This window comes from Callospermophilus lateralis, chromosome 9 (genome assembly GCF_048772815.1).
Source record: "Callospermophilus lateralis isolate mCalLat2 chromosome 9, mCalLat2.hap1, whole genome shotgun sequence".
In the NCBI taxonomy this organism is placed as follows: domain Eukaryota; kingdom Metazoa; phylum Chordata; class Mammalia; order Rodentia; family Sciuridae; genus Callospermophilus; species Callospermophilus lateralis.
Genome location: NC_135313.1, coordinates 91,409,809 through 91,436,779, shown reverse-complemented (window position 1 = coordinate 91,436,779; position 26,971 = coordinate 91,409,809). Strand labels below are relative to the sequence as shown.

At 34.5% G+C, this 26,971-nt stretch overlaps 1 protein-coding gene and 1 non-coding gene across 2 annotated transcripts in view; both read right to left on the bottom strand.

The window, feature by feature from the left end:
* The window catches only part of Zranb3 (zinc finger RANBP2-type containing 3), a 231,218-nt gene that overhangs the window by 46,728 nt on the left and 157,519 nt on the right, over positions 1-26,971 (bottom strand). Inside the window, exons 9-12 of the mRNA XM_076866057.1 lie at positions 11,069-11,188; positions 7,886-8,005; positions 4,850-5,029; positions 3,292-3,444 (exon numbers count right to left, since the gene is read on the bottom strand). Of these exons, the coding sequence (XP_076722172.1) occupies positions 3,292-3,444; positions 4,850-5,029; positions 7,886-8,005; positions 11,069-11,188 (573 nt within the window). The remainder of the gene's footprint in view (positions 1-3,291; positions 3,445-4,849; positions 5,030-7,885; positions 8,006-11,068; positions 11,189-26,971) is intronic.
* LOC143407660 (U6 spliceosomal RNA) lies at positions 256-366 on the bottom strand. The gene has a single exon (XR_013092402.1). It is a non-coding gene; the product is annotated as a U6 spliceosomal RNA (small nuclear RNA).

Sequence of the window (26,971 nt, the reverse complement as noted above, 5' to 3'; positions counted from 1 at the left end):
CCTACATTTTAAGATACAATTTATATAAAACCATGTGTGTATAAACACATGCACTGGAAAATCTGTGTTAACACTAGACTAGGGAAGACATATATGTAACTCAAGAAAGTAAGATTTGGTAAATCTAAATTTTTCTTTCACCTTGTTTGTAGATAGTTTTTTTTCAGTCAAACTTTAAAAAACAATAAATATGTACACATGTGGGAAGATACATTTCAAATGCTTAGTTATCTATCTTAGAAATAAACTTTTAAAAAAAATATGGAACGCTCCTTGAATTTGTGTGTCATCCTTATGCAGGGGCCATGCTAATCTTCTCTGTGTCTTTCCAATTTTAGTATATGTGCTGCCTGCTGAAGAGAGCACAGAAATGAACTCTTAAAAATAATTTGAAATTTGAGGAACTTTAGAGAAAAAAGCAGCCATGAGCATAGTTTTATTTATATATTTTGCAAAGACCTAGGATTTCTATTGATTTATTTATAAAATAAATAACATTGTTAAAAGAAAGTAGTTTCTGAAGCTAAAAAAACTTTGAAATCATCGCTCTAATTTTTAGCAAGAATTAACAGAATGGCTTTCTAGTATTGAAGGGAAAAAAAGGTACTACCTTTTCAAATAAGGTACATTTAAAAACTTGGTATGATTCCAAATAAAAATGTTTAATGGAACTAAATTTTACATTAAAATTTTAACTTTGTGTTATAAGAAAATATTTTAATTTTGTTCCTACAATTTCTGATTGATTCTTTGGAAAATTAAAAGTAAACTCTTCGGGGGCTGGGGTTGTAGCTCAATGGCAGAGCGCTTGTCTAGCATGTGTGAGGCCCTGGGTTTGATTCTCAGCAGAACATATAAATAAATAAAATAAAGGCCTCTTGATAACTAAAAAAAAAAAAAAAAAGAAAAACAAAAAACCAAAAATAAACTCTTCAAACTCTGTACCATATTGCCTAGGAGGCAGAAAACAGAATGAAATTATAAATTTCTCTAATACAGTATTTAGTATTGACTCTATACTAACTACTGTATTAGAGAAATGTTAGCATCTGTAAATTTTGTATAGTAGGAATAAGGATGTTTGTGATACTCATGCTATTGGATACTAACATTTTCATATTTACTTCTATTCCTTTTCTTTTTTAAAAATATTTTTTGGTAGTACATGGACCACAACCCTAGCCCCTTCTAATCCTTTTCTATAGTAAAAGAAATAAAACATTTCTTTGAAGTTGCTATCACATTTTTACTCTTTCTTAGACTTACTTTCCTCCTCCCCAAGAGGCAACCAATTTTGTAAATTTCATGTTTACATGTTTTATTATACATATACATAAATGTAAGTATTCTTGTGTGTGTGTGTGTGTGTGTGTGTGTGTGTGCTGTGCCTTTAAAAAATAACGTGTTGATTTTCAGGTGTGGTAATGTGATACATATAAATCTAATTTGATTCACATTAACTTCTAAATAGCACTTATGACAATTTATGTATCTATTCACCTATTGAGTAAATATGTTGATGATGGTAAGATTCAGAATTTTCACTGTTGGCTAAGGAAAATATAAATATTTTTATTTGTATAGACAGAAAAGATGAAGAAGAACTGGTGATGCTGGATTCTAACTGAAGCTATTAGTAGGATTTTATGACTTAAAAATGCATACATACATACATATCTATTTTTCCATGCAAATATGAATGTAACTCTGTATACTGAAAAGAGTCTAGAAGCAATGATACCTAAAAGGAATTTTAACAATCCTAATTTGTAAATATTATTTCATAGGAAAGGCTCATTAAAGAAATGGTCAGTTCCAAGCCTGGGGCAAGGAAAACTCAAGGTGAATCTGGAATATTTTGTGTGCCAGAAAAAGAGAAAGAACTACTCAGGAATTATGGGAGTGTTTACAGAAACAAAACAAAACAAAACAACAGTTTAAAGGAGCTTTCACAGGACAGATCCAAGCTTAAAGATAAAAAAGAAAAAAAAAGTGAAGGATTATAATGCTTTAAATATTAATAACAAAAATAAAAGAATCTTCAACTTTATAGTGATATTTTTTTAAAGGAGGAAAAATAAATTTCTTCTTTGTAGAAAAACAACAGCTAATAAATATGGAAGCAATGATAGAATTAGAAAACCACCATTTTGAAACTATTTCAGGCAAAAATCATCAGTGAATGCTAAAACCACTGGATGAAAGATTTTGGGGAAAGAATGGACACATGATTTGAAATTATCACACCATATATTATTTGCTAATTACAAAAGAAAAAAGTTATTTTTAGAATTTGCCTTATTTTAGTAAGGTGGAAATTATTATATTTATTGGTTGGGAAGGTCTTCTCTTTAGTCTTTGCCTATTTTTCTGTTGATTTTCTTGTGTTGTATTGAGTTGTACAAATTTCTTATATACTTTGGATATTGTATTTTCAAAGTCTTTACTCAGACTATAACTTATTTGTAGGACATTTTGTATAACGAAAGTTTTGATTTTGATATAGACAAATACATCTCTCATTTCCCTTACGATTTGTGCATTTTGAGCAAATTTCATTTGCTTTCCCCTATTTTCAGTCATAAAGTGTTTTAGTCAGTTTTTTTTTGCTGCTGTGACTAAAGGACCTGACCAGCACAATTATGGAGGAGAAGAGATTTATATGAGGGCTCAAGATTTCAGGGGTCTTAGTCCAAAGAAGGCAAGTGCCATCCCTCAGGGCTCGAGGTTAAGCTGAACATCATGGTGGAGTATGTGGTAAAGAGAACTAGCTCACATCACGATGATCAGAAAGCAGAGAGAGTGTTCTTCACTTGCTAGATACAAATATATATATCCCAAAGCCACACCCCAATTCCTATACCACACCACTTCAGTTATCATTCAGTTAACCCCAATCAGGGGATTAATTCACTGATTGGGTTAAGACTCTTACAATCCAATCATTTCTCCTCTGAACCTTCTTACATTGTCTCACATGAGCTTTTGGGGGATACCTCACATCCAAACCATAACATAAAGAAAGCCTCCCATATTTTCTTCTGAAAGTTGGATCCTATTCAGTTTATTTAATTAATGAGCTGAACTGTAAAGGCTGAAATGTTAGAAAATAAAAGCTACTGTAGCAGCCTCTGATCAATGTTAATTTTTGTTCTATGAGGTTTTCCAGCTTTAAGTGAAGACCCCTTTTAAGAGCATTGAATAATTGAGTTACTACTTAAAACCATATAAGATAAAGTTATACTTTCAGGATATTAAAAAAGTAGAAAAGAACAAGTCAAATCATCTTACATGAGTGAACAAAACTTCCTTCCTGAGCTCTTCAAAATTGTCATTTGGAGTCCATGCTTCAGCAAAATGCAGGAAATCCCATTTTTCCTTATCATCTTCTTCAGCCTGAAGCTGTTCCTTCCTACCATTTAATGTGCTCCCAGTGACCCGGACCTGTAAGATGAAAAAACATATGAATTTTACAACAGTTTATCTCACAGATGACATTCATTCAGTAGTAACTTGATTTTGCATTTAAACCATAAGTTATCCACTAAGAGAATATTATTATTCCAACTTTAGTAGTATAGATATTCAAAATTACAACCAAATTACCATCTCAATGATTTCTATGCTTAATGAGGGAAAGATCTAACTAGAAACGTTACAATATTTGCTTTTCTCACAAAGCTTTTAATATTTATATGCTTTGAATTTTAACTTAGAGATAATAGGCCATTTTGAATATCTATACTCCCTGATTGAAAAATACTACAACAGAATGAATATTTATGCTGCTTCCCAAAATCCATTAAGATGTAATTCTGGCTCCCGAGGTGATGATATTAGGAAGTTGGAACTTTGGGAAGTGATTATGTGGTAAAGGTGGAGTCTTCATGAATGGGAATACTACACTTATAAAACGGACCCCAGAGAGTTCTCTTTCTATCATGTGAAGATACAAGAAGCTGGCAGACTACAACTTTGAAGAGGGCCCTCATTAGAATCCAACCATGCTGGCAGCCTGATCTCAAACTTCTAACCTCCCCAACTGTGAGGAATAAATTTCTATTGCCCTTGTGTCAACAGTATACAGTATTTTGTTACAATAGCACTTATTAAGACAGAAATCCTCTAATACTTAGTCAAGCCCTTTCTATAAACATCCTCCAAGATTAGGGAGAAGAGATAGTTTAGAGAACAGAGCAAATAATGCCATTCCTAACTTTTCTTTTTTATTTGGGTACTGCGGATTGGATCCCAGTATACTTTTCCACTGAGCTATATCCCTCGTCCTTTTTATTTTTACTTGGATCCAAGGTCTCACTAACTGGCCCAGACTAGCCTTGAATTGTGATACTCCTGCCTCAATGTTCTGAGTCCCTGAGATTACAGGTGTGTGCCACCATACTCAGCTCATTCCTAACTTTTCTAGGGTCTGGGTAAGGATGTCCTTTGTCTATATTAGATCAGAACTCAAGAATCTTTCTGGAAAGGATTTAGTCTTAGGCTACAAAAAGAACTTGGAGTTTCAAATATTAGGTTCCTTGCTAACTGATCCTATTCTTCTAGTTCTGAAGCAGTAGAATCAGTGGTAAGCACTATGATCTCTATTATCATTACCTTGGTGTACTTTGCCTGAAGACATTAAATCTCAGCTTTTTTTTTTTAAAGGTGGACACAATATCTTTATTTTATTTTTATGTGGTGCTGAGAATTGAACCCAGTGCCTCATGCATGCTAGGCGAACGCACTACCACTTGAGCCACATCCCCAGGCCAAATCTCAGCTTCTTAACTGATTCAGGCTATAGATCATAATAAGCAAGTTAGTAACTTGGTTTAAATGCAAGTTCTACCTTTCGATTCAGCATTCCCCACATAAGGGTGTCCAGAGTCCCATTTGCAATAAGGTAGTGAATAGTCACAGAACTGCACTGTCCAATTCGGTGAGCACGGTCTTCTGCTTGTTTTATATGTCCAGGGTCCCAGTACAACTCAGCAAATACAACATGACTTGCAGCAGTAAATGTTAAACCCTAAGCAAAAGATAGTGAAGAAACTGAGATGCAAATAAATTAAAAATTGTAACACAACAGTCATATACAATAAAGTCTTTCTGAATATGTTAAATAGAGATCATCAGAGGACTTAGAAACAAATCAATTGTTCATTTTAAGCCAAATTAAGAAGATTCAAAAAAGTTAAAAGATTGCTTATTGCAAGACAGCCAAGTGAACTACAAAAAATATATTTAAAAGACATTTTGATGTTTCAAAATGTTTCAGGTTGATGGATATACATAAACAAAATCACTTCATTCTTTGATGAAGACTGGATTCACTTTAATACTAGAAAATCTAATAAAATATATAATAAAGGTGAATATAATTTCTAATACATGGTATCCATAGCAACTAGGCAGAGAGTATCGACATCCTCTTCATTTAATTCAAACTGCAGTACTATAAAGTAAGAAAATCATGTCTTCAGTGATACTTTTTTCTACCTATAAAATTTCTCATGATACATCCTGAAGACATTGAAGTTTAGTGCTTTATGTCTCAATATATATAATGCAACAACATTTTTTTTGTAACTGCATTTTGCATGAATTTGAAATAGTGTGACATAAAAATATGAACTGTCTTATTGTATAAGCAATATGAAATAATGCAAATTTCCTCAAATAAAAATTGTGTCAAAGATGCATGATGTTAAAGTTGGTAGACTGAGTGAGATGTAAACAATGCTTATACTATGGCCCTATAGTAGTGAACGATATTAGGCAGTGGTCAGAAAATCTACCAACCTTTAGGAAGATGGTCTAATCCATGGTGTTGTTCACATGCATTGAAAGTTCTATGAGTGAATAGTTTTTGTAATGTTATTATTTTAACTTAAAATGTTTTTGTGTCATATAACAAACCCATATTAGCATTCATTTAATGGAGCACTAGGTCTCAAGCTGAAAATTTCATTGAAAACCAGTCACTTTATAAAATAGGTTACAAGTAACAAAAACATGGATAGAGCCGAATAAACACAATGTTGAAACCCACTGCTATTTAGGACCAAATGTACTATCAAATATTAGAGATGATGCTGAAAAATAAGAAGTAGCATTTAGAGAGGAACACCTTTAAACTTGTAAAAAGGATCACATGACCATATAAGAATAAAAGAAAATATGCTGTCAAGATCACTATCATCTTTTTTTTTTTTTTTTTTTTTTTTGGTGGTGTTGCGGATTGAACCCAGGGCCTTGTGCATTTGAGGCAAGCACTCTACCAACTGATCTATATCCCCAACTCCTCTATATCATCCTGAGAGCTGTTAACCTATAATGTAAGATTCTCAGTGCTAAGAACAAAGCTCTTCCTACTTTCCTTTATTCCTATGAAGATATTAGTCTTCAAAGTATAAGAGTCTTGAATTATAACAGGTCTTCAGGAGCACAGCTTTGAATAATATGGGAGTGACTTGTACATTCTTAACTTCAAAAAGTCATTTATTTTTTAATTGTATTTTTAATTTGAAAAAGTCCCAGGCTATCCTGCCTGGTTTTCTCCTATGTATCACCTACCTTGCTATAAATACCCCATTTCTAATTTTAAGCTTTTCTTAGTATTACTGGACATACAATGCAACATGACAGAAGTATTGGGATAACCCTCCTTTTAATTTGAATTCCTTGTGAGTTCCAGAAATGCTTCATTCTCAGAATTTCTTTATATATACAATTTTATTTTTTAAAATATATTTATTTTTTAGTTTTAATCAACACAATATCTTTATTTTACATTTATGTGGTGCTGAGGATCGAATCCAGTGCCTCATGTATCCTATGCAAGCACTCTACCACTGAGCCACAACCCCAGCCCTATATATACAATTTTATTTAAATCATTTAGCTGAGTAGAAGCAGATCTTTGCTATATATTAGGTTGCAGGCACAGAAGTACTCTCAATTAGTTTTCTGTATGTTGAATGTACTGACTTAAAACACTTATGTAGGAATATTTTAGAATATAGGAGAAAAAAGGACAGAAAGATCCCCTCAATATAGTGTGGCTATGACTGTCATTGCTTTCCCTAATATTTATTCTTCTCTTATTCCTCCATAACATAACACCTGGATTTTATCAGAGGTACTGGGAAAAGACTACTCTTTTCAGCTTCCCTTGTAAGTTTGAAGTGACCATGGGACTAACTGCAAGCCAGTGAGAAGATGTAGTGGGTCTTCCTTCAGGCAATTGCCTGAATTACAGATATGATGGAGAAGTTCTAGCAGCCCTCTTAGATTACAGATACTTGTTTGGAGTGGTAAAGCAGAAAGCCAGAAGAGGCATGGGTCCTAAGGATTTTGTGGAACCACCATTCTAGGATTGGACTCACTGTAAGAGAGAATGAAATTTTTTATGTTTAAGTCACTCTTAATCTGAGTTTTTATTTACTTACACATCAGAGCACTCTAAAACAAGTTCTTGGACAAAAGAATTTCTCCCTCCCAGACCATGTTGTCTCACAGATCAACTTGGTTATAACCAAGTAAGATAAGTGGTATAACAAAGTTTTGAGAAAATTCAAAGGAAGGAAAAAAGGTCATAGTAAAGCACTACAATCAAATTAACTATACTCTGCTGGGTAATTCTTTACTTGAAAATTTAGGAAGATTTGAGTCAAAAATGTTGAGGCTTCTTTCTATTATACTTTTTAGCATTCTATAAAATAGAATAAATATTAAAACTAGAATCCAGATATAAAGCTACTTATAGCAAAAACAGTGACAAACTAAAAATTACACTATAGTTTACAGACCAAAATTATGGTTAATGGCCTTTTTATTATCTCAGTGACATTTTCATATCAAATTGAGACTTGAAATTTCTTACCTGACCAGCAGCCTGAATGCTTAGAATAGCCACACGAGTATCAGGATCGTTTTGAAATTGATTAACCAGATGTATCCTTTCTGAAGATGGAACACTTCCATCTATCCTAATGTAGCGAGTCTGGCGTCAACAAGATAAATGGCAAAATTAGGTCAAGCCCCTATGCATCCTTCTCATATTATAAACTGTACTGCTTATTTTATGGTCATACAAAATAATGGAAATTAGTTAAGATGACAGGTTGGCAAATGTTTTATAAAAAAAATTATTACCAAGTTTCTTAATAGCTTCCTATATTATGGCAATATCTTTTATTTTTAACTTTTTTTTTAGTTGAAGATGGACACAGTACTTTAAGTTTATTTACTTATTTTTATGTGGTGCTGAGAATCAAACTCGGTGCCTCACACATGCTAGGCAAGAGTTCTACCACTGAGACACATCCCCAGCTCCAATTTCTTTTTTTTTTTATTATTATTATTAGTTGTTCAAAACATTACATAGCTCTTGACATATCATATTGCATACATTTGATTCAAGTGGGTTATGAACTCCCATTTTTACCCCGTATACAGATTGCAGAATCACATCGGTTATACATCCACATTTTTACATATTGCCTTACTAGTGTATGTCTTATTTTTTAATTAAAAGCCTACTTAAAGATAGGGTCTACATCTAATTCATCTTTATATCATCAGTGTCAAGGGAAATGCCTTGTATACAACAGGAGCTCCACACATCTTTTTGAATTAAGGTAATGGTTATTTTTAGTAAAATTCTATGCAAACTGGTTGAGCACGATGGCGCAAGCCTGTAATTCCAGCGGCTTGAGAGGCTGAGAAAGGAGAATTGTGAGTTCAAAGCAACCCTCAGCAAAAAGGGAGGTGCTGGGCTGGGGTTATAGCTCAGGGGAAGAGTGCTTGCCTCGCACATATGAGGCACTGGGTTCGATCCTTAGCACCACATAAAAAATTAAATAAACAAACAGAGATATTGTGTCCATGTATAACTAAAAAAAAAAAAAAAAAAAAAAAAAAGCAAGGTGCTGATAAGCAACTCAGTGAGATCCTATCTCTAAATAAAATACAAATAGGGCTGGGGATGTAGCTCAGTGGTCGAGTGCCCCTTAGTTTAATCCCTGGTACCAAAAAAGAAAAAAAAATTCTATGTAAATTGATATGCAACCTTTAAACAATGGATCAGACTAACTTTAAAGTTATAGAATCACCGATTCCAAAGTAAAAGCACAGTCAGACATGCTAGAACAAAGATGACTCTGCTCACATAGCAAGGATTCAAGAAGAATACTGAATGTAATACTGTAATACAGCTCAAATATTAACTGGGAAATATGGCCCTTGAGTTCTCTTTTTTCACAATGTTAAAATGCAAAGAAAAACATGGTATGGTCATCTCCATTCAGGTAGTGAAATAAGATACCCACATATATTTTTTTAAAAGTTGAGAAATATTATTAAACTGAACAGTGCTGTCTTTAAGAATAATTTCAGTTGTGACAAAGAAGTGTTTGAAAAGCTAAAAATAACTAATAATCCACCTTCATAAAAACAATTATGAGCCCTAAATTTCAAATAGTCTCATTCAAATATGCACGTCTACAGAAAGTATGGCCTTAAGTAGTTAAGACATTGAAATATTCACTTTTAAAAGAGAATAATTCAAGTTAACATCAAATAGAATATCAACTATTAACTTTATCTCCACAAAGCAAATAATAAATAAACTAAAAATCCATTTATTATTCATTAAGAGAGATTATAAAATCTTCTAAGGGTCTTTCTAAAAAAATACACAGTTTGTAAGAAAGTTTGGGAGAAAAATCACTTTCTACCCCATGAGTACCTACATTTTTAACTTTTAGTAAAATATAGTAAAGCTAAATGAGATTCTAAACATACTAGTAAAATGAATGTGGGAAAAAGAGGCAGATCATTATACTTGGAATAGATTCTAGTAATTTTAAAGTGTAATAGAATCGGAATAAGAAAATATTATGAACCTAATTTTATTGCTCTATCACTTAAAAATTATTTCTAAGTTTAATTAACACCTCACAAGGTGTTGTATAGATACTATAGAATAATCAATGAGAAAGTACCTTTTAATGTATAACACTTTATTACATTGTTCTCTATGTGCTCTATGGAGGAAATACTAGGACTACTTCTTTGGCTAATGTTAATGAACATAATAGTTAATTCTTAAAAAAATGATATAAAGGGGCTGGGGAGATAGCTCAGTTGGTAGATTGCTTGCCTCACATGCACAAGGCCTTGGGTTTAATCCCCAGCACCACAATAAATAAATAAATGACACAAGAGTAACATTTTAAAAAATTGATATAAAGTTTTTTTTAAAAAACATGGCTTTATTCCTGATTTTAAAAAACTGGCCTATAATGACAAGTGGCTTTGTTGTTGCATGTTTAGCAAGCTTACATATTTGTCAGAGAATTTCTTTTGGCCATTTCTGAACATCTCTAGAAATTCTCATCATTTAAAGAGAATAGATGGCAGGTATAAATGTGGAAAAAAAATGGATGATGCTGTTGCTGACAGAACCATTGGAAATTAGTGTTGACTAAAGAAAATGTGGTAGAGCCAGCTTATTTGGTAGCACTAATCTGGTAAGTCACATGGGCCGTCTGTTTCAAATTCATGTATACTAAATCTTATGAATCATTTTCTATAGACAATACCTCCTAGAAGTTTAAAAGGTGTAAAAGTACTTAGTTGATAATACTGGCTGGATTCCTTTTTTCGTCTACATAACCCACATTCAAAGGACACCATGCAGATAAACAAAAAATTTTAACTTTTAATTGTTAAAGAACATACTACTCTCAAATGGTATATCTAGGAAAAAAACAGAATTCACATTACTGTTTCCAAGCAACCTATGATTAATGAATTCAAATAAATTTATCAAAGGAAAATTTAAAAATTGGCATGAAAGATAAAATAGTACATCATAATAATATAGCATTTGTATAATTTGAAAAAAAATTTAATAATACATTATTTCTAAAATAATAAATTTTATAAAACATCATCTGAAGAAGGGGGGAATATCCTACCTAAATTATGAGACTACAAGTAATTTTTAGAATAGTACAAATTTGCATTCTAAAAATTATTTAACATAACAAAGTCAACATACCTTGTTTTCAATAACTGCTTCTGTGCAAGCTTGGAGCATGCTTAAATGGTGAGCAAAAACCAGAAACTTAAGTGAATCATTCTGAAGTATCATCTTAATATAATCCTTTACTGCACCTGCCTAAATATTAAAAGTTAAACTATATTAATGTCATAAAAATTTTATTTAAGAATCATGTCATTTTTAAAGCAAAAAAATGCCTCAAAAATCAGCAAGTCTCTGTATTAACATCAGTAGGTCTCACAACTTTCAGCTGCTTTCTTCTCTGGGCAGTATAAGGAAGTAGAAGCCAATATGTAAGGGGCATGTGAAAAAAGAGGGAGAAGAGGTGAGAAATGAGAGGTAAAACAAGAACAAAACAAGAATTAGAAAGAAAAAGAAAATAAAGCACAACATGGAAAGGGGTTAGTCAAGTAGGGTGTGGTAGAAGGGGTAGATAGTTTTGCTTAGAAGTTGACTTTCAAAAAAGTCTTAAAGAAGACTGTGTAGAGTTAAAGAAAAAACAGAAAGTAAAAATTTTTTTCATGTGAGACACTGGGTTCAATCCTAGCAGCACATAAAAATAAATAAATAAAATAAAGGTATTGTGTTCATCTATAACTAAAAAAAATTTTTTTTAAATAATGGCTTTTTTTTTTTTTTAAAGGAAAGACTGCAGAAGAATAAGAAGTCTGAGACTGAAGTTAAGATTTAAGGAAAATTTGTTTGCCTGTTTATTTATTTTTTGACAGGACTAGGGATTGAACCCAGAGGTGCTCTTCTTCTGTGCTATATCTCCAACCATTTTTTACTTTTTTTAAAAATTATTTGTTTTTATGTGATGTTGAGGATTGAATAGAGCCTCAAACATGCTAGACAAGCGTTCTGCCACTGAGCTACAACTCCAGCCCCGCTTTTTAAAATTTTGAGATAGGATCTCATTAAGTTGCCCAGGCTGGCCTTGAACTTTTGATCTTCTTGCCTCAGCCTCTTATATAGTTGAGATTACAGGCATGTGCCACCTTGCTCACTTGGGTGGGTGGGTTTGTTTATTTATTTATTTGACTCTGGGGATAGAACCCAGGGCTTTGTGCATGCAAGGCAAGCATTCTACCAATTGAGCTATATCCCCAGCCCGGGTTTATTTACTTTTTTAACTTAAGGAACTTAGTAGGCTTACTAACAGGCAGTTAAAGAAGAGAACAGTCTAGGAGAAATAGAAAATAAGGGCATTTGGCTTTTTTTGAGGTAGAGAAGATTCCAGAAGAGCCTGAAGTGACAGGATCAAGAGCACAGGAGGAATGTCTGAAAGAACAGAGGGAAATATGAAGAAAATGTGTGGTAGAAGAAAGAAAATCATGAAAGCTCAGATTGTATATGCTTTTAATCAGTTAACTTTAGGAAAAATTACATACTAAGAGTAAGAAGTCAACATGAAGTAACTTAAATAGGAATTGAATTTAAAGTGGATAGGATTAATTAAACATGGATATAGTATATTCTAACTGTTAAAAGCTAGTTACTTAAATGTTTTGTATAAAGATGACAGGCGGAATGCCAGGTTGCTCATGACCAAAGCTCTCAGGTGTCACTTCGGGGGAACTGGGCTAACTGGGCTGCGTGAAACAAAATAAGAGACAGAAATACCTTCTTTGGGGGTGCTGTGAAGGCTCCTCTGACCTTAAGAGTCCAGAGAGAGAGAGAGAGAGAGAGAGAGAGAGAGAGAGAGAACGCGCATGTGCTGACCCTTTTATTGAGGAGAAACTATTCAAATGAGGCAAGGGGTCAGGTTTCAAGGTGCTGAGCCTAGCTTCATGATGTCTGCTGTCAGCAGATTGACTGACATCTAGGAAGACCACACCCCAGGGCCCAGTAAGAGAAGGGGACACACAAAAGGCGTTTCCATGGAACATTCTATCCTAAACAGGGCAAGGGATAATATTACAAAGGACCAGGTGAGCATAGCTCCACCCATGGAGATGTAGAAAGGCATGCCCGTGCAGGAAAACACAGTCACTCAAAACCTAGAAAACCAAGAGTATCCAGCAGCATGACCACTGGATGCCACACCCGCTCAGCAGGGACTCAGACCCAGTCAGGTATAGTTTGGCCTACCACAGTGGAAGACATTTGTTTTCTATGCCATTTTTAAATTTTAGTAAACTGTACAGGGACAAAGAAAATTGGAGAAAGATCAAAAGGAACAAAACTTTCAAAGCTAATAAATAGACGATGCCTAATAACTGATTAGCCAATCTGGGAGATCCGAAGCTGGCAAAAAAAAAAAAAAAAAAAAAGTCAAGAAGCACCTGGTTCATGCTATAGTCATCTATAAAGGCTTAGGAAATAGCACCTAGGGAATGAGAATGAAGTATGGCTAGAACTGGAGGACTTGCTGAATGCTGAAGTAGTTGATTGTGTATAACATTGTTCCATATCCTCTCTCTATGGATCCCACATCACAGGTACCTTCCCTGACCACCCTAGCAGAAAATTAGAATTATTTTTTAGATAGGGTAAAACAATTTATTTGGATAACTGGAACTCCACATCTATGTATGATATCAAAGTGCATAAATGCATTCTACTGTTGTGTATAACTAATTAAAACAAATTTTAAAAAAGTATGGATTGGAAACTTAAGGCTCAATGCAATAGTGTTGAGAGGTAGGGCCTAATATGAGGTGTTTAGGTTATGAGGCTTCTACCTTCTTAAGTGGACTAATGCCAAGTATAAAAGGGCTTAAGGCTGCAAATTCAATCTCTTGATCTCTCACATTCTCTTGTCTTTCTATATTCCACTATAGGACAATGCAGCACAAAGTCCCTCCTCACAAGTGCACACCTTGATATTGAACTTCTTAACCTCCAGAACTGTGAGCCAAATAAACTTCAATTGTTTAAAAATTACTCAATCTTAGGTATTATGATATAGCAGCACAAAAGGACTCAGAGAGTAGGCATACTGTGCAAAAATCATGGAGATTAAATGAATATTATATATAAATGATAAAGTACTGGAGCTGTAGCTCAATGGTAAAGGCACTTGGCTGACACGTGTATCCGAAACCCCAGAACCACATACAAAGTTATATGTGTTTGTGTGTATGTGTATGTTTGTATATACACATGTACAGACACACACGTGTGTGTATATGTATATGTGTGCTCTTAGCTTTATTACCTCCATATATCCCAAAGAGACAAATAGGCTTATGTCCATTAAGAAGAAGAGCAGAATCATAAAAAGTGATTCTTTTCTGGGGAATATGACCAGCCAAAAAGGAGGAAAAAAAAAACAAAAACAAAAGAAAGAAATAGGGGCTGAGGTGGTAAAGCGCTTGCCTTGAATGTATGAGGCACCGAGTTTGATCCTCAGCACCACATAAAAATAAAGATACTGTGTATTCATCTACAACTAAAAAATATACATAAAAATAAAAAAAGGAAAGAAACAACTAAAGATACTAATATTAGGGGTTCTCAACAAAACATCCCAATCAGATCACCTTTAATTGACAGCCATAGTCTATAAGCATATCTATGCACAAGGTTTAGCATAGTCAGTGTTTAGTATCTTTTATGTAAACAGAAGCAAACAACCCAAGATTACCAGACATTTTTAGAACACAACACAGATGAATATATTAACTGTGCAGGCTAGAAAAGAGTATATTTATAAAACAAAAACAGGATGATATAAAAATGAAACACTGAATGGAAAAAATGCTTTCAAAAATTAAAAATATAATAGAAGTTTAGAATTCACTGGTTATTAAACTGAGAAAATGTCCAAAAAAGTAGGTAGAAAAAAATAAATAAAATACAAGAAAATTAGAGAACTAAGTCATGAGAGCAATATGTGAAAAATAACATTTCTAGGAAATAATGCAGAGAAAGAAGAAGAAAGAAAAAAATCAAAGAAAAAGTTTCACTGATCATATGGGTATGAGTATTCACAATGGAAAATGGAAAAGTATTTATCCTTCATGTGAATGAAAATGAACCCAGAGCAAGGCCTATCATTATGAGATTTTAGAATGCTGGGGATAAAGATTCCAGAGAAAGGAGGAAAAAATTTCTCAGAATCAAAATAGGATAAAAATCTTGAATTGCATTGGATTTTTCAACAACAATAAAAGAAATTTTTAGAGAAACAGATTTCTACAAATTTCATATCCAGCCAAATTAAAAATCAGGTATAAAGAACATGAATATTTTCAAATATCTAAGTGACTCAAATAATTTACCTCCAAAGAACCTCTTTTTGGGGAGGCTTATTGGGGAAGTTGATCCAGCAAAATAAGAGAGTAAACAAAGAAAGAAAATAATATGGAAAGAGGTGGTTCAGAACAAAGGAGAAAAAGAAAATCTCTAGGATGAAAACTATGCAGCACACCTAAGGAGCAACAGTCTAGACTGGAGTTGATCAGAGGCTTCAGGGAAAATTTCTTTAAGAAGATGAAATTAACAAAGCCCAATGTTTAAAGACAGTAAGAAAATAACAAGGGAAATAACAAGGGAAAGCTTTGAGGATGAATTAGTGATAGGTACACCAACAATTAAGCAAAAGAAGAGAAAAACAAAAACAAAAACTTTAACAATTACTAAATGAAAATAAAATAAAATGTGTTATAGAAGAAATAAAACATGATAAAGGGTTACAAAGTTCTAGTTAGAAGTAAGACATTTTGGTGTGCTTTTGAACACTGGAGGTGACAGTCATATCAGTAATGTACTGTATATTTCAAAAAGCTAGAAGAAAGGATATCGAATTTTTCACCACAAAGAAAGGATAAATGTTTTAGGAGCTAGATATGTTTATCCTGATGTTAACATCATGCAATGTATTGATATATCACAATGAAAATTCATAGGATCTCACATTGCTCACTAGTAAATATTTTAAACACGTTTCTAATAATATACATAGCAAATGTGGATCAAGCCAAAATTAGTAGAAGTAGCTATACAATTAGTAAAACTATTTTGTATATTTAATTACATATAAGAGGAAGTGAGGGGAAAGGGAAAAAAAACAAGGGGGAGAAATGAATTACAGTAGATGGGGTAGAGAGAGAAGATGGGAGGGGAGGGGAGGGGCGGGGGGATAGTAGAGGATAGGAAAGGCAACAGAATACAACAGACACTAGTATGGCAAAATTTAAAACAGTGGATATGTAACCAATGTGATTCTGCAATCTGTATTCGGGGTAAAAATGGGAGTTCATAACCCACTTGAATCAAATGTATGAAATATGATATGTCAAGAACTATGTAATGTTTTGAACAACCAATAATAAAAATTAAAAAAAATTAGTAAAACTATCACCACTTTGACAGAAAGATGAGAATAGAGGAAATATATGTATGTGAAGGTGGGGCAGAGGGGGAAAGAACTAAAATTTTACCTTCTATATTGAGGAAGCAATTGATCACAGCCAAAATTACAACACAAGCAGTAATACAAACTAAGAACCCCTGGTGTAAGGGATTTGAAATACTAAGAAAAATACAGTTTTAAAAAACTGGAAAGTAGTGGGAATAAGGTTACGAAGACTTGTTTTTGGATGACTATGTTTTGCTGTCAAACTAATATTATGCAGCTTTGTTAATAAAAAATTTTAAATGGGGGCTTTCAAATTTGAAAAATATGTATTTAAAATTAATGCATATGACTGTAATGTGACAAGACTGATTTCGCAAGCTATATTTTGTATGCCTAAATTTTCTAAATAACAGAAATTCTTCATACAATGAGATTAGAGGCTGGTAAGAACTTTAGCCTTGGATTTTGGTGCCTCACAAAGTGGAAATAGAGCCCTCTCAAAACAAGAAGCTATAAATTCTGGATGTGTTGTCATGGCAACTGAATCACTTTAATAAAGTACACATTTGCCTAAAGAGCTATATTTACTGTGATAAGGCTTTCAAAAAGTACATGTCAAGTTGAAGTGTTTTTAAGGTGCATTTACAACTATCCAGTTTGGATTTATAAACTAAGATCACTGTATCCGTAGTCTAAAATGCACTCCCTTTCTCTTCCTAAGCAAGCCATTTCTGCCATTGTTCCCTCCACTGATATCACCCAACTTCCCATCACTACCAGAATCACTTATGCCAAAGCTCAAGTTCCCAGCTCCCCAATTCTTCCAAGTTAGTGCTTTGGAGAGGGTTGTGGTTACTATTAATATTACAAAGGTAAATTACACAACTGGCTAAACAGGCTCTTGAGACTAAGATAAAAACCATCATTATGATGTTGATTCCTAGGAGGAAAGGTGTTCAGAGTACCAAAATATCTATGTAACAGATGAACTTCTAGGATTCTTTTAGGTTCTTAAGTTAGGAATTGCATAGATTTGCATTTAAAAATGTGCTATACATGCATTTTAACTATCTTGACTTTATTCTAATCAAAATTGTCACCACATTGTTAGATTTTAAATTATTTGAGCAGTATGTGAAATGCCAGGTCCTGGTAATAATCAGTATCTTGGTTATGGTGGGTTCAGGTTTTCTAGAAGTTACAAAAAATGCATGTGTTCAAAATTATACTATTTACTGAAATTTATCATGTTCCTGTTAAATGAAGGTCTGATTTCCATAATTAACAAAGATTATACACTATATCTTATTTAAAGAAAATATAAATGAAGATAATATATTGTAATATTTGTTAATTTTTAAAAATAATTTTTATAGTTATAAGTGGACACAATACCTTTACTTTATTTATTTTTTATGTGGTGCTGAGGATTGACCCAGTGCCTAACATGTGCTAGGCAAGTGCTCTACCACTAAGCTACAATCCCAGGCCAGATTTGTTTAAGTGAAGAGGTGCACATCATACTTTCTGAAGTAGAAGTAGTGGCGGGGGGGGGGGGCGGGTGGACGGACAACCTATACTGCATTGAAGAGCAGATAAAATTATTTGATTTAAACTTGTCAGCTTTTAATAAAATGCTAAAAAAAAAAAAAAAAAAGGAAAACGTTAAACCTGAGGAAAGACAGGTTTCTCTTTTGATCAAACTTTAATCCAGGATCCTGAGCTCTCTTCTCAACTAAGCCTTGACCTTGTCCTTATGTGATCTCCTGTTCATGCCAGACCTCTATTACTCCATCTTAGCAAGAATCTCCCTATCCTTGATAACTAAGCAAGTTCCTCATTCCCCACTTTTGATGTGTAAGTCTTTGACCTGTTTTTGGCAAGAATTCTGTTAGGTCAGTTTTGCAAGGATCCCTTATACTTCATATCTCTAGTTTTCCATCTATTAACCTCTTCATTGGCTATAAATCCTTACTTGTCCTTACTGTATTTGGAACCTAGCTCATCCGTCTCTATTACAACAGAGGCAACTCCTATCAGTCTTAAATAAAGTCTTCTTCCTTACTGTTCTAACAAATGTCAGAATAATTTTCCCATTAATAACCATAACCTCCAAAGAAGCTTCCCATAAAGTGCTGAGGTCCTTGGATCCCACACTACATGGCAGTTTGCTCCAATATCTGATAGCCATTGGCTTTGATTTCTTCCTGTCCTTCTTAATCAACCAGAGTTGAACTATGATTGGTCTAAGCTAGTCTTCTATTCCTCCTGACTAACAAGACATCTGGGAATTCTGCTGGAGGCATCAACAAACATCCTCACTGACAAAGGGATTCTCAGATTACCATTTTGCTTTGAACATGATGGCCTGAACTGGAAATCTGACATCCTATTTTATAGCAGTCATCTTGGGGCCACAATGAGAGGAAGCAGTGAACTAGGATAGCTAGAGCAGAAAGACAAAAGAATTTGACTTCATTCTCTTTGATTTTTTAAAAAATGGATTTACTGAGATATAATCCACATACTATAAAATCCACCCTTTTAGAATGAACACTCCGATGGCTTTTAGTATACTCAAGAGTTGTCTTTTAACTATTACCCAAAAAGGAATCCCTTTACCTTTTAGCTGTTACCATCAAGTTACCCTTCACTCCTAGCTCTGGGTAAATATTTAATCTACTTTGTGTCCCTCTGAATTTGACCATCTTGTATATTTCATATATGTTAAAGTCATCCAATATGTGTTTTTGTGTGATTGGCTTTAACATAACAATATTTTTAATCTACGTTGTAAATAAATTACTTAATTTATTTTTAAATGCCAAATAATACTGCATTGCACAAATATGTGCATTTAATTTATCCAAAAGATACCCTGTCTCTCTTGTTTTTACTCATTTATCCAGGTACCTTATACTGTTTCACATTAAATTTATATATTGATAGTGATTTGCCTTTTATCCTTTAAAATTATTTCAAATATCAAAAGAAATACCATAGTAAAGGAGAATAGGTACTGTTAATACACAACCCTCCCCATGCCTGGCTTCTGCAGCCCACCACAAAAGGGAGGATAAAAATTTGTCTTCCACCATCTCTTTCCTCATGATTCTTAAATTAGAAACTATTTCAGCAACTTCAAGAAGTATTTTTGAATCTGGTAGAACATGGGCTTCAGGGAATATTTGTAGTTCCATGCGACAATAAAAGGACTTGAGACATTTTTATAGAGTTCCATGTAAAAATTTCCTCACAGAAAAAGTTTTAGTTCAAATGATGGTTCAGATAAACTATCACATGTATTATTTTCTTATCTCCAAGCATATTTTAGTTCCTTATGAATATATCTGTAAATAGTAATCTAACATCCCTAATACATTTAATCTTTTGACACTAAGTTCTACAAGCAGCCCATTGACAAGTGGAGTAAGCAACTCCAATTTAATATCTTAACCAACACAATTTTATAAAAGAATCTGTAATGCGGGGTGCTGGGTTCAATCCTCAGCACCACATAGAAATAAAATAAAGGTATTGTGTCCAACTACAACTAAAACAAAATATTTTTTAAAATTACTCAAATTTTGACATCATTGGAAAGCAAAGCCAATATAGTATAAGGATTTAAAAAAATAATTTCATGAAAGCTTAATTATAAAAGTCATTGATTAAAACAGCTAATCTAATTCTATTAAAACTAACTTCAGTTAAAATTTTGATTTCTTTATAAACTCCATCAACTAGTCATACCAGTAAGGTAATCAACTTTTTTTTAAAATTGCAGATGAGCATAATATCTTTATTTTCACTTAAATTAATTATGTGGTTATGAGGATCGAATCCAGTGCCTTACCACTGAGCCACAACCCTGGTCCAGGTAATCAACTTTTACTACTAAACCATAAGCATGAATAAAACTTATTTGGGTGTTAAAATTGTAATACACAGAATATATAGACTTTTAATTTTGTATCTTCTTTCTATCTATACAGAGATGCTGAAAAGTCTCTAATAAGAAAATAAGTACCACCCAAATCCATGATCATTAACAAATACTAAATTTATTCAGCTATACTAGAGAAATAATGGTTTCTTGAATCAGATTGTCTGGATTCAAATCCTGACTCCAACACTTAAAAGTCTGAGAGAGAATAAGCAAGTCACTTAATCTCGGTGCTTCAGTTTTCACACTTATAAAAGTAGATAAAGTTCTTTAAACCTCATAGTGTTGTGGTAAGAATTTAATGAGGCCATCCATTAAATATGCTTGGAATAGTGCTTGGCACACAAGAAATATTATAAACATATTAGCTCTTAGTATTAACATACTTTTCTAGTGAATTGAAAAAACAATTTCAACCTTCTCAACTTGCTTCAAAATTGGAACTATGACTATTTGTTCTCAAATACCCTCACTGCCTAGAGAAAATAGAATCATCATCTTAGAATTCTGTTTCTTTTCTTTATTTTCACTCATTCTAATTTCTTTTTCTTTTGAAACAAGAGAGGTATTTCTTTACTTCTCTAAGGCGAATCACTTTACCTTTGATTCTACACTACCCACTCCTGCCATCTTAAAAACCTTAAAACCACCCTTCCATGTCAAGTGAGTATTTTCCCATTTTTAATAAAACATTCCTCCATATCACTTTGCCATCTTACTATCCCTTTCTTCTCTAAAATGCTATTATTTTCTTATTTGCACTTAACTGATTATTGCTGACCATCTCTTACTAATGAACAGGAGGTAGGCTAGCCCTGGTTCAGAGCGTAGAGACTCCTAAATCACAGAAAGAGCAAAAGAAGAGGGACTCTTCAGTCTCACATCATTCCAGGCCCTGTACAGCAGGGATTACTGTAGTGTCCTCATTATAGTTTACTTCATTTTATAAATAGGATTCCACCTGTGTTAAGCTGCTGAGGCAATTAAAGAGGAAACACACTTTGTGCATAATGGGAACATGTTTAAAGCAATTTGCCTTCTGCAAAGTTTTTTTCAGTACTAAGGAATGCTACCATCACCAAAGTGACAGGAAATTTTAAATTAGGGGTTGGTTTTAATCATTTTTTATAAAAACTGGCATTTCTCTCAAAATGATTTTCTTTAAAAATGAGATGTAGTTGTAATATATTCCCAAATAACTAAGAATTGGCTAAAGCAAGCATACCACTTATATCTGTTTTCTCCTACCTGTATATTATGCTGAGCTTAAATCTGAAGAATCTGTCAATTTACATCCATTGTATTCTGAATAAATATTACAAGCAATTTAAAGTAAAAGTATAAAAGGAAAAGTATAATTCTCTTAATTATCTGAAATTCTTCACTAATTGACTCTGCACTTTTAACATTAATTAAGTTCATTTTTTGTTTGCTATTTATCACTAATATTTCCTGTTTATTATATTTTGTTTATTTTCATTAAGTAGTATTTGTTATGGTTTAGATATGATGTGTTCCGCAAAAACTTAAGTGTGAGACAATGAAAGAATTTTCAGACTTAAATGATTGCCTAAGAGCCTTAACCTAATTAGTGGATTGATTATAAGAAACTTGACCTAATCACTGGATTAATTCATTGATATTGATTAACTGGGTGGTTAGTATAGGTATGTAGGATGTAGCTGGACGAAGCAGGTCACTGGAGGTGTGCCTATAGGGTTTGTATTTTGACCCTGGAGAGTGGAGTGTATTCTTTCTCTCTCCGCTTCCTGGTGTCATGTCCTGAGCTGCTTTCCTTTGCCCTACACTTTTGTCATGATGTTCTGCCTCATCTAGTGCTCTGAGAAATGGAGTTGACCATCTGTGAACTGATACCTCTGAAACTGTAAGCCAAAATAAACTTTTCCTCCTCTACATTGTTTTTGTCAGGTCTTTTGGTCACAGTGGTAAAAAAAGCTAACAAAAATAGTTTGCAAAAGAAAGAGATCTTGATAATATAACAGCAACATTAAGGAGATAATAACAAACATATTTCTGTCTTCCTAAGAAGAACAAGTAGAAAAGTACAGATATTTATAGGCATATGGATAAGATATGTCAACACCATAATATTATAATATATAGCCTTGTATACAGGAAAATTTATCATGTCCATATTACCTAATTTGAAACACTTGGCACTGTATACCTGTCTACCAAAAACACACTATAGATTATGAAGAAAAGAAAGGTTATAGCAGAGAAAGAAATTTCTATTCTGCATATCTATAAAATGAGTATGAATGGAGATAAATTTTTCTGGAAGTCTTTAAGTATAACTTTGTCTGCAACAAAAGAAGAGGAAATGATCTCCTGAGATCCTTTCTATCACAATTAGTGAACAGTGTTAAAACTGTCAATACATAAAAGGATAAAGTATTTGCTTTTGCAGAATATCTAACAAGAATAAAATTTTATACTTTACATACTAATTTAATACATTTATTATGGAGTTTTAGTCTTTTTTCAATTGAATACCACAGACGAGTAATCTATTTTACTGCAAGCAATACTTACACACATGCCCTTAAAATGGCAATATCAAAAACTCATTATTTACATGTCAAGATGGCTGAGAATAGAGTGCATCACACACCCTGTACCGCATCACTGCGCAGGTGAATAACGAGTTAGAACAACAAAAAGCTATCTTATTAGGAATTTACAGCAAAATTGGGGTGCACCGAAACCTAGAGGAAGTATTTCCATCACCGAGGACCGGTTATTGAGTCTCAAACACGAGCCAACTGTGCGAGCGGAGATCCAGGCTGACTGACCCGTCGCCCGTTGCGTGGCCCGCCCCGCCCCGCCCCGCCCCGCCCCGCGGCTACAGACGGCAGGGCGCCGCCGAGAAGCGACCAGCAAACAGAGAGAAACGGTGCTACGGATTATGTGGAGTCCTGCCGGCTGTGCCCTCACTGAGCTCCGGGCTGAGTTCCGGGTTTGAGATGGGGAAGGAAGCAGTCCAGTTCTATCCCCCACAACGAAAAGTCCACCAAGGAAGCCAGTGGCCACCATCTTGGAGAGCTGATGTCACCACTGTCAGTCTCCGACAGATTGCAACAATAAAACAGGTGTGTGTTAGTCAGCCCATCTCCCATACAGCGGGGAATTAGCATAAAATCTCTCCCAGGCTTTCCGGGGGAGGGATTATCAGAACAAGCCTGCATAGAGACTCGGGGAAAGGTAGAGACACCTGACCTCCAACTCCCCCTCCCATCAGCAGCGAAAACGAAACCTGTCCTGCCAGCTCTAGGGGAGGGGCAAGCGGAAAAAATCAAAACAATAGGGTGTCGATTCCCAATAGCCACCCTCCACACCCAGCAAACTGCAGGCCCAGAGTACAGTTTGAACTATTGAGAGGCATCACACAGGGGAAAGCCGGGCTAGCAGGAGAAGCCAGGGCTAGCAGGAGAAGTCAGGGGACGAGAGGCCAGGCCCCCGCGACTGGGCGGCTAAAGACCTCCCGCCTGCCGGTGACCGCACACCCGCTGCCCGTGCGACTGGGCAGCTAGAGACCGCCCGCCTGCAGGCGGCCACCAGCGGCCCCCGCGACTGGGCGGCTGGAGACTGCCCGCCCGCTGGCGACCACGCGGCTAGACCCCAAGGTGCAGCCCAGCAGGTATGGTGCAGAGACTCTAGGAAGAGGTCTATAGCCAGGCCTTCATGAAGTAGCCAACCGGGAGCTGAAATCAACCAGAGACAGACCAGTCCCACCCCTCCCTTCGGACACCCCGGCAAGGAGCCTGGGGCCGGCCATAGCAGAGAGGTGACGTCACCGGAGTTCGGCTGAAGGAATTCCTTCCCAGCAGAATCCACTTTAGCAGGCATAGTCTACCACCACAAAGGAGAGACAACAGAGATATACAAAACCAAAAGAAATTTATAGGAGAGAGCAGAAACACAGCAATCAAACAGAGCTGGAAAGTAACGTGAACAACATGAAAACACAAGGGAAAAAAGGATTACAAACAATGCAGGACAACTTAAATCTACAGGAGGACCTAGAAGCATCAGAAACATGGACAGGGAAAGAACTCAAGGCATACCTAACTCAGATGGAACGGAATATTAGAGAAGACATGAGACAGCAAGTCCAAGCAATGAAAGTATATTTTGAAAACAAATTAAACAAACAAATTCAAATGGCAAAGAACATGCTTTACCAGGAGATAGAGATGTAAAAAAAAAAATCAAACAGTAATCCTAGAAATGCAGGAAACTATAAACCAAATTAAAAACTCAAACAAGAATATTACAAATAGACTAGATCAAGTAGAAGTCAGAACATCAGATAACTTTTTCAACTTGAAAAGAATATAGTCAACACAGAAAGGATGCTTAAATTTCACGAGCAATCTATTCAAGAGATATGGGATGTCATAAAAAAAACCAAACTTGAGAGTCATGGGGATAGAAGAAGGCATAGAGGTTCTAACCACAGGAATGGAGAACCTATTAAATGAAATAATTCTAGAAAACTTCCCAGAGATGAAAGATGGAATGGATTGCCAAATCCTGGAAGCCTACAGGATGCCAAACATTCAAAACCGCAATAGACCAACTCCAAGACATATAATTATGAAGATAGCCAACATACAGAACAAGGAGAGAATATTAAAAGCTACGAGAGAAAGGAGGCAGATTACATTCAGGGGTAAACCAATTAGGTTAACGACTGATTTTTCACCACAGACTTTGAAAGCGAGAAGATCCTGGAACAATGTATTTCAAACGCTGAAAAATAATGGATTCCAACCAAGAATACTGTATCCAGCAAAATTAAGCTTTAGATTAGATAATGAAATTAAAATCTTTCACGATAAACAAAAGCTAAAAGAATTAGCAGCCAGAAAACCAGCACTGCAAAGCATTTTGAGCAAAATACTACAAGAAGAGGAATTGAAAAATAGGGTCCAAAACTAACAGTGGGAGGTATCTCAGTAAAGGGGGAGAAAAATAACCAAAGAGTAAAAACCAGCCAAACTAAAATAAATAAATAAATAAAGAAACATGACTGGAAGTATAAACCATATTTCAATTGTAACCTTAAATGTTAATGGCCCAAATTCACCAATCAAGAGACATAGGCTAGTAACCTGGATCAAAAAAACAAATCCAACAATATGCTGCCTTCAGGAGATGCATATGATAGGAAAAGACATACACAGGCTAAAGGTGAAAGGTTGGGAAAAATCATACCACTCACATGGCCCTCGGAAGCAAGCAGGAGTGGCCATACTCATATCGAATAAAATCAACTTCAACCCTAAGTTAATCAAAAGAGATAAAGAAGGACACTATATACTGTTAAAAGGAACCATCCACCACCAAGACATAACAATTATCAATTTGTATGCACCAAACAATGGAGCTGCAACGTTCATAAAACAAACTCTCCTCAAGTTCAAGAGTCAAATAGACTACAACACAATAATTATGGATGACTTCAACACACCGCTCTCACCATTAGTCAGATCCTCTAGACAAAAACTGAATAAAGAAACTATAGAACTCAACAGCACAATCAATAACCTAGACTTAACCGACATATATAGAATATATCAACCATCATCAAGTGGATACATGTTCTTCTCAGCAGCACATGGATCCTACTCAAAGATAGACTATATATTATGCCATAGGGCAACTCTTAGTAAATATAAAGACGTGGAGATAATACCATGCACCATATCTGATCATAATGGAATGAAACTGGAAATCAATGATAAAAGAAGAAAGGAAAAATCCTACATTACATGGAAAATGAACAATATGCTACTGAATGATCAATGGGTTACAGAAGACATAAAGGAGGAGATAAAAAAATTCTTAGAGACAAATGACAATACTGACACAACATACGGGAATCTATGGGACACAATGAAAGCAGTTTTAAGAGGGAAATTCATTTCTTGGAGTTCTTTCCTCAAAAAAAGAAAAAAACAACAAATAAATGAACTCACACTACACCTCAAAAACCTAGAAAAAGAAGAGCAAAACAACAGCAAATGTAGTAGAAGACAAGAAATAACTAAAATTAGAGCAGAAATCAACGAAATTGAAACAAAAAAAACATTGAAAAAATTGATAAAACTAAAAGTTGGTTCTTTGAAAAAATAAATAAGATCGACAGGCCCTTAGCCATGCTAACGAAGAGAAGAAGAGAGAGAACTCAAATTACTAACATATGGGATGAAAAAGGCAATATCACAACAGACACTACAGAAATACAGAAGATAATTAGAAAGTATTCTGAAACCCTATATTCCAATAAAATAGAAGATAGTGAAGATATCGATAAATTTCTTAAGTCATACGATCTGCCCAGATTGAGTCAGGAGGTACAGCGATACCAGATTTCAAACTGTACTACAGAGCAATAGTACCAAAAACAGCATGGTATTGGTACCAAAACAGGCAGGTGGACCAATGGTACAGAATAGAGGACACAGAGACCAATCCACAAAATTACAACTTTCTTATATTTGATAAAGGGGCTAAAAGCATGCAATGGAGGAAGGATAGCATCTTCAACAAATGGTGCTGGGAAAACTGGGAATCCATATGCAACAAAATGAAACTGAATCCCTTTTTCTCACCATGCACA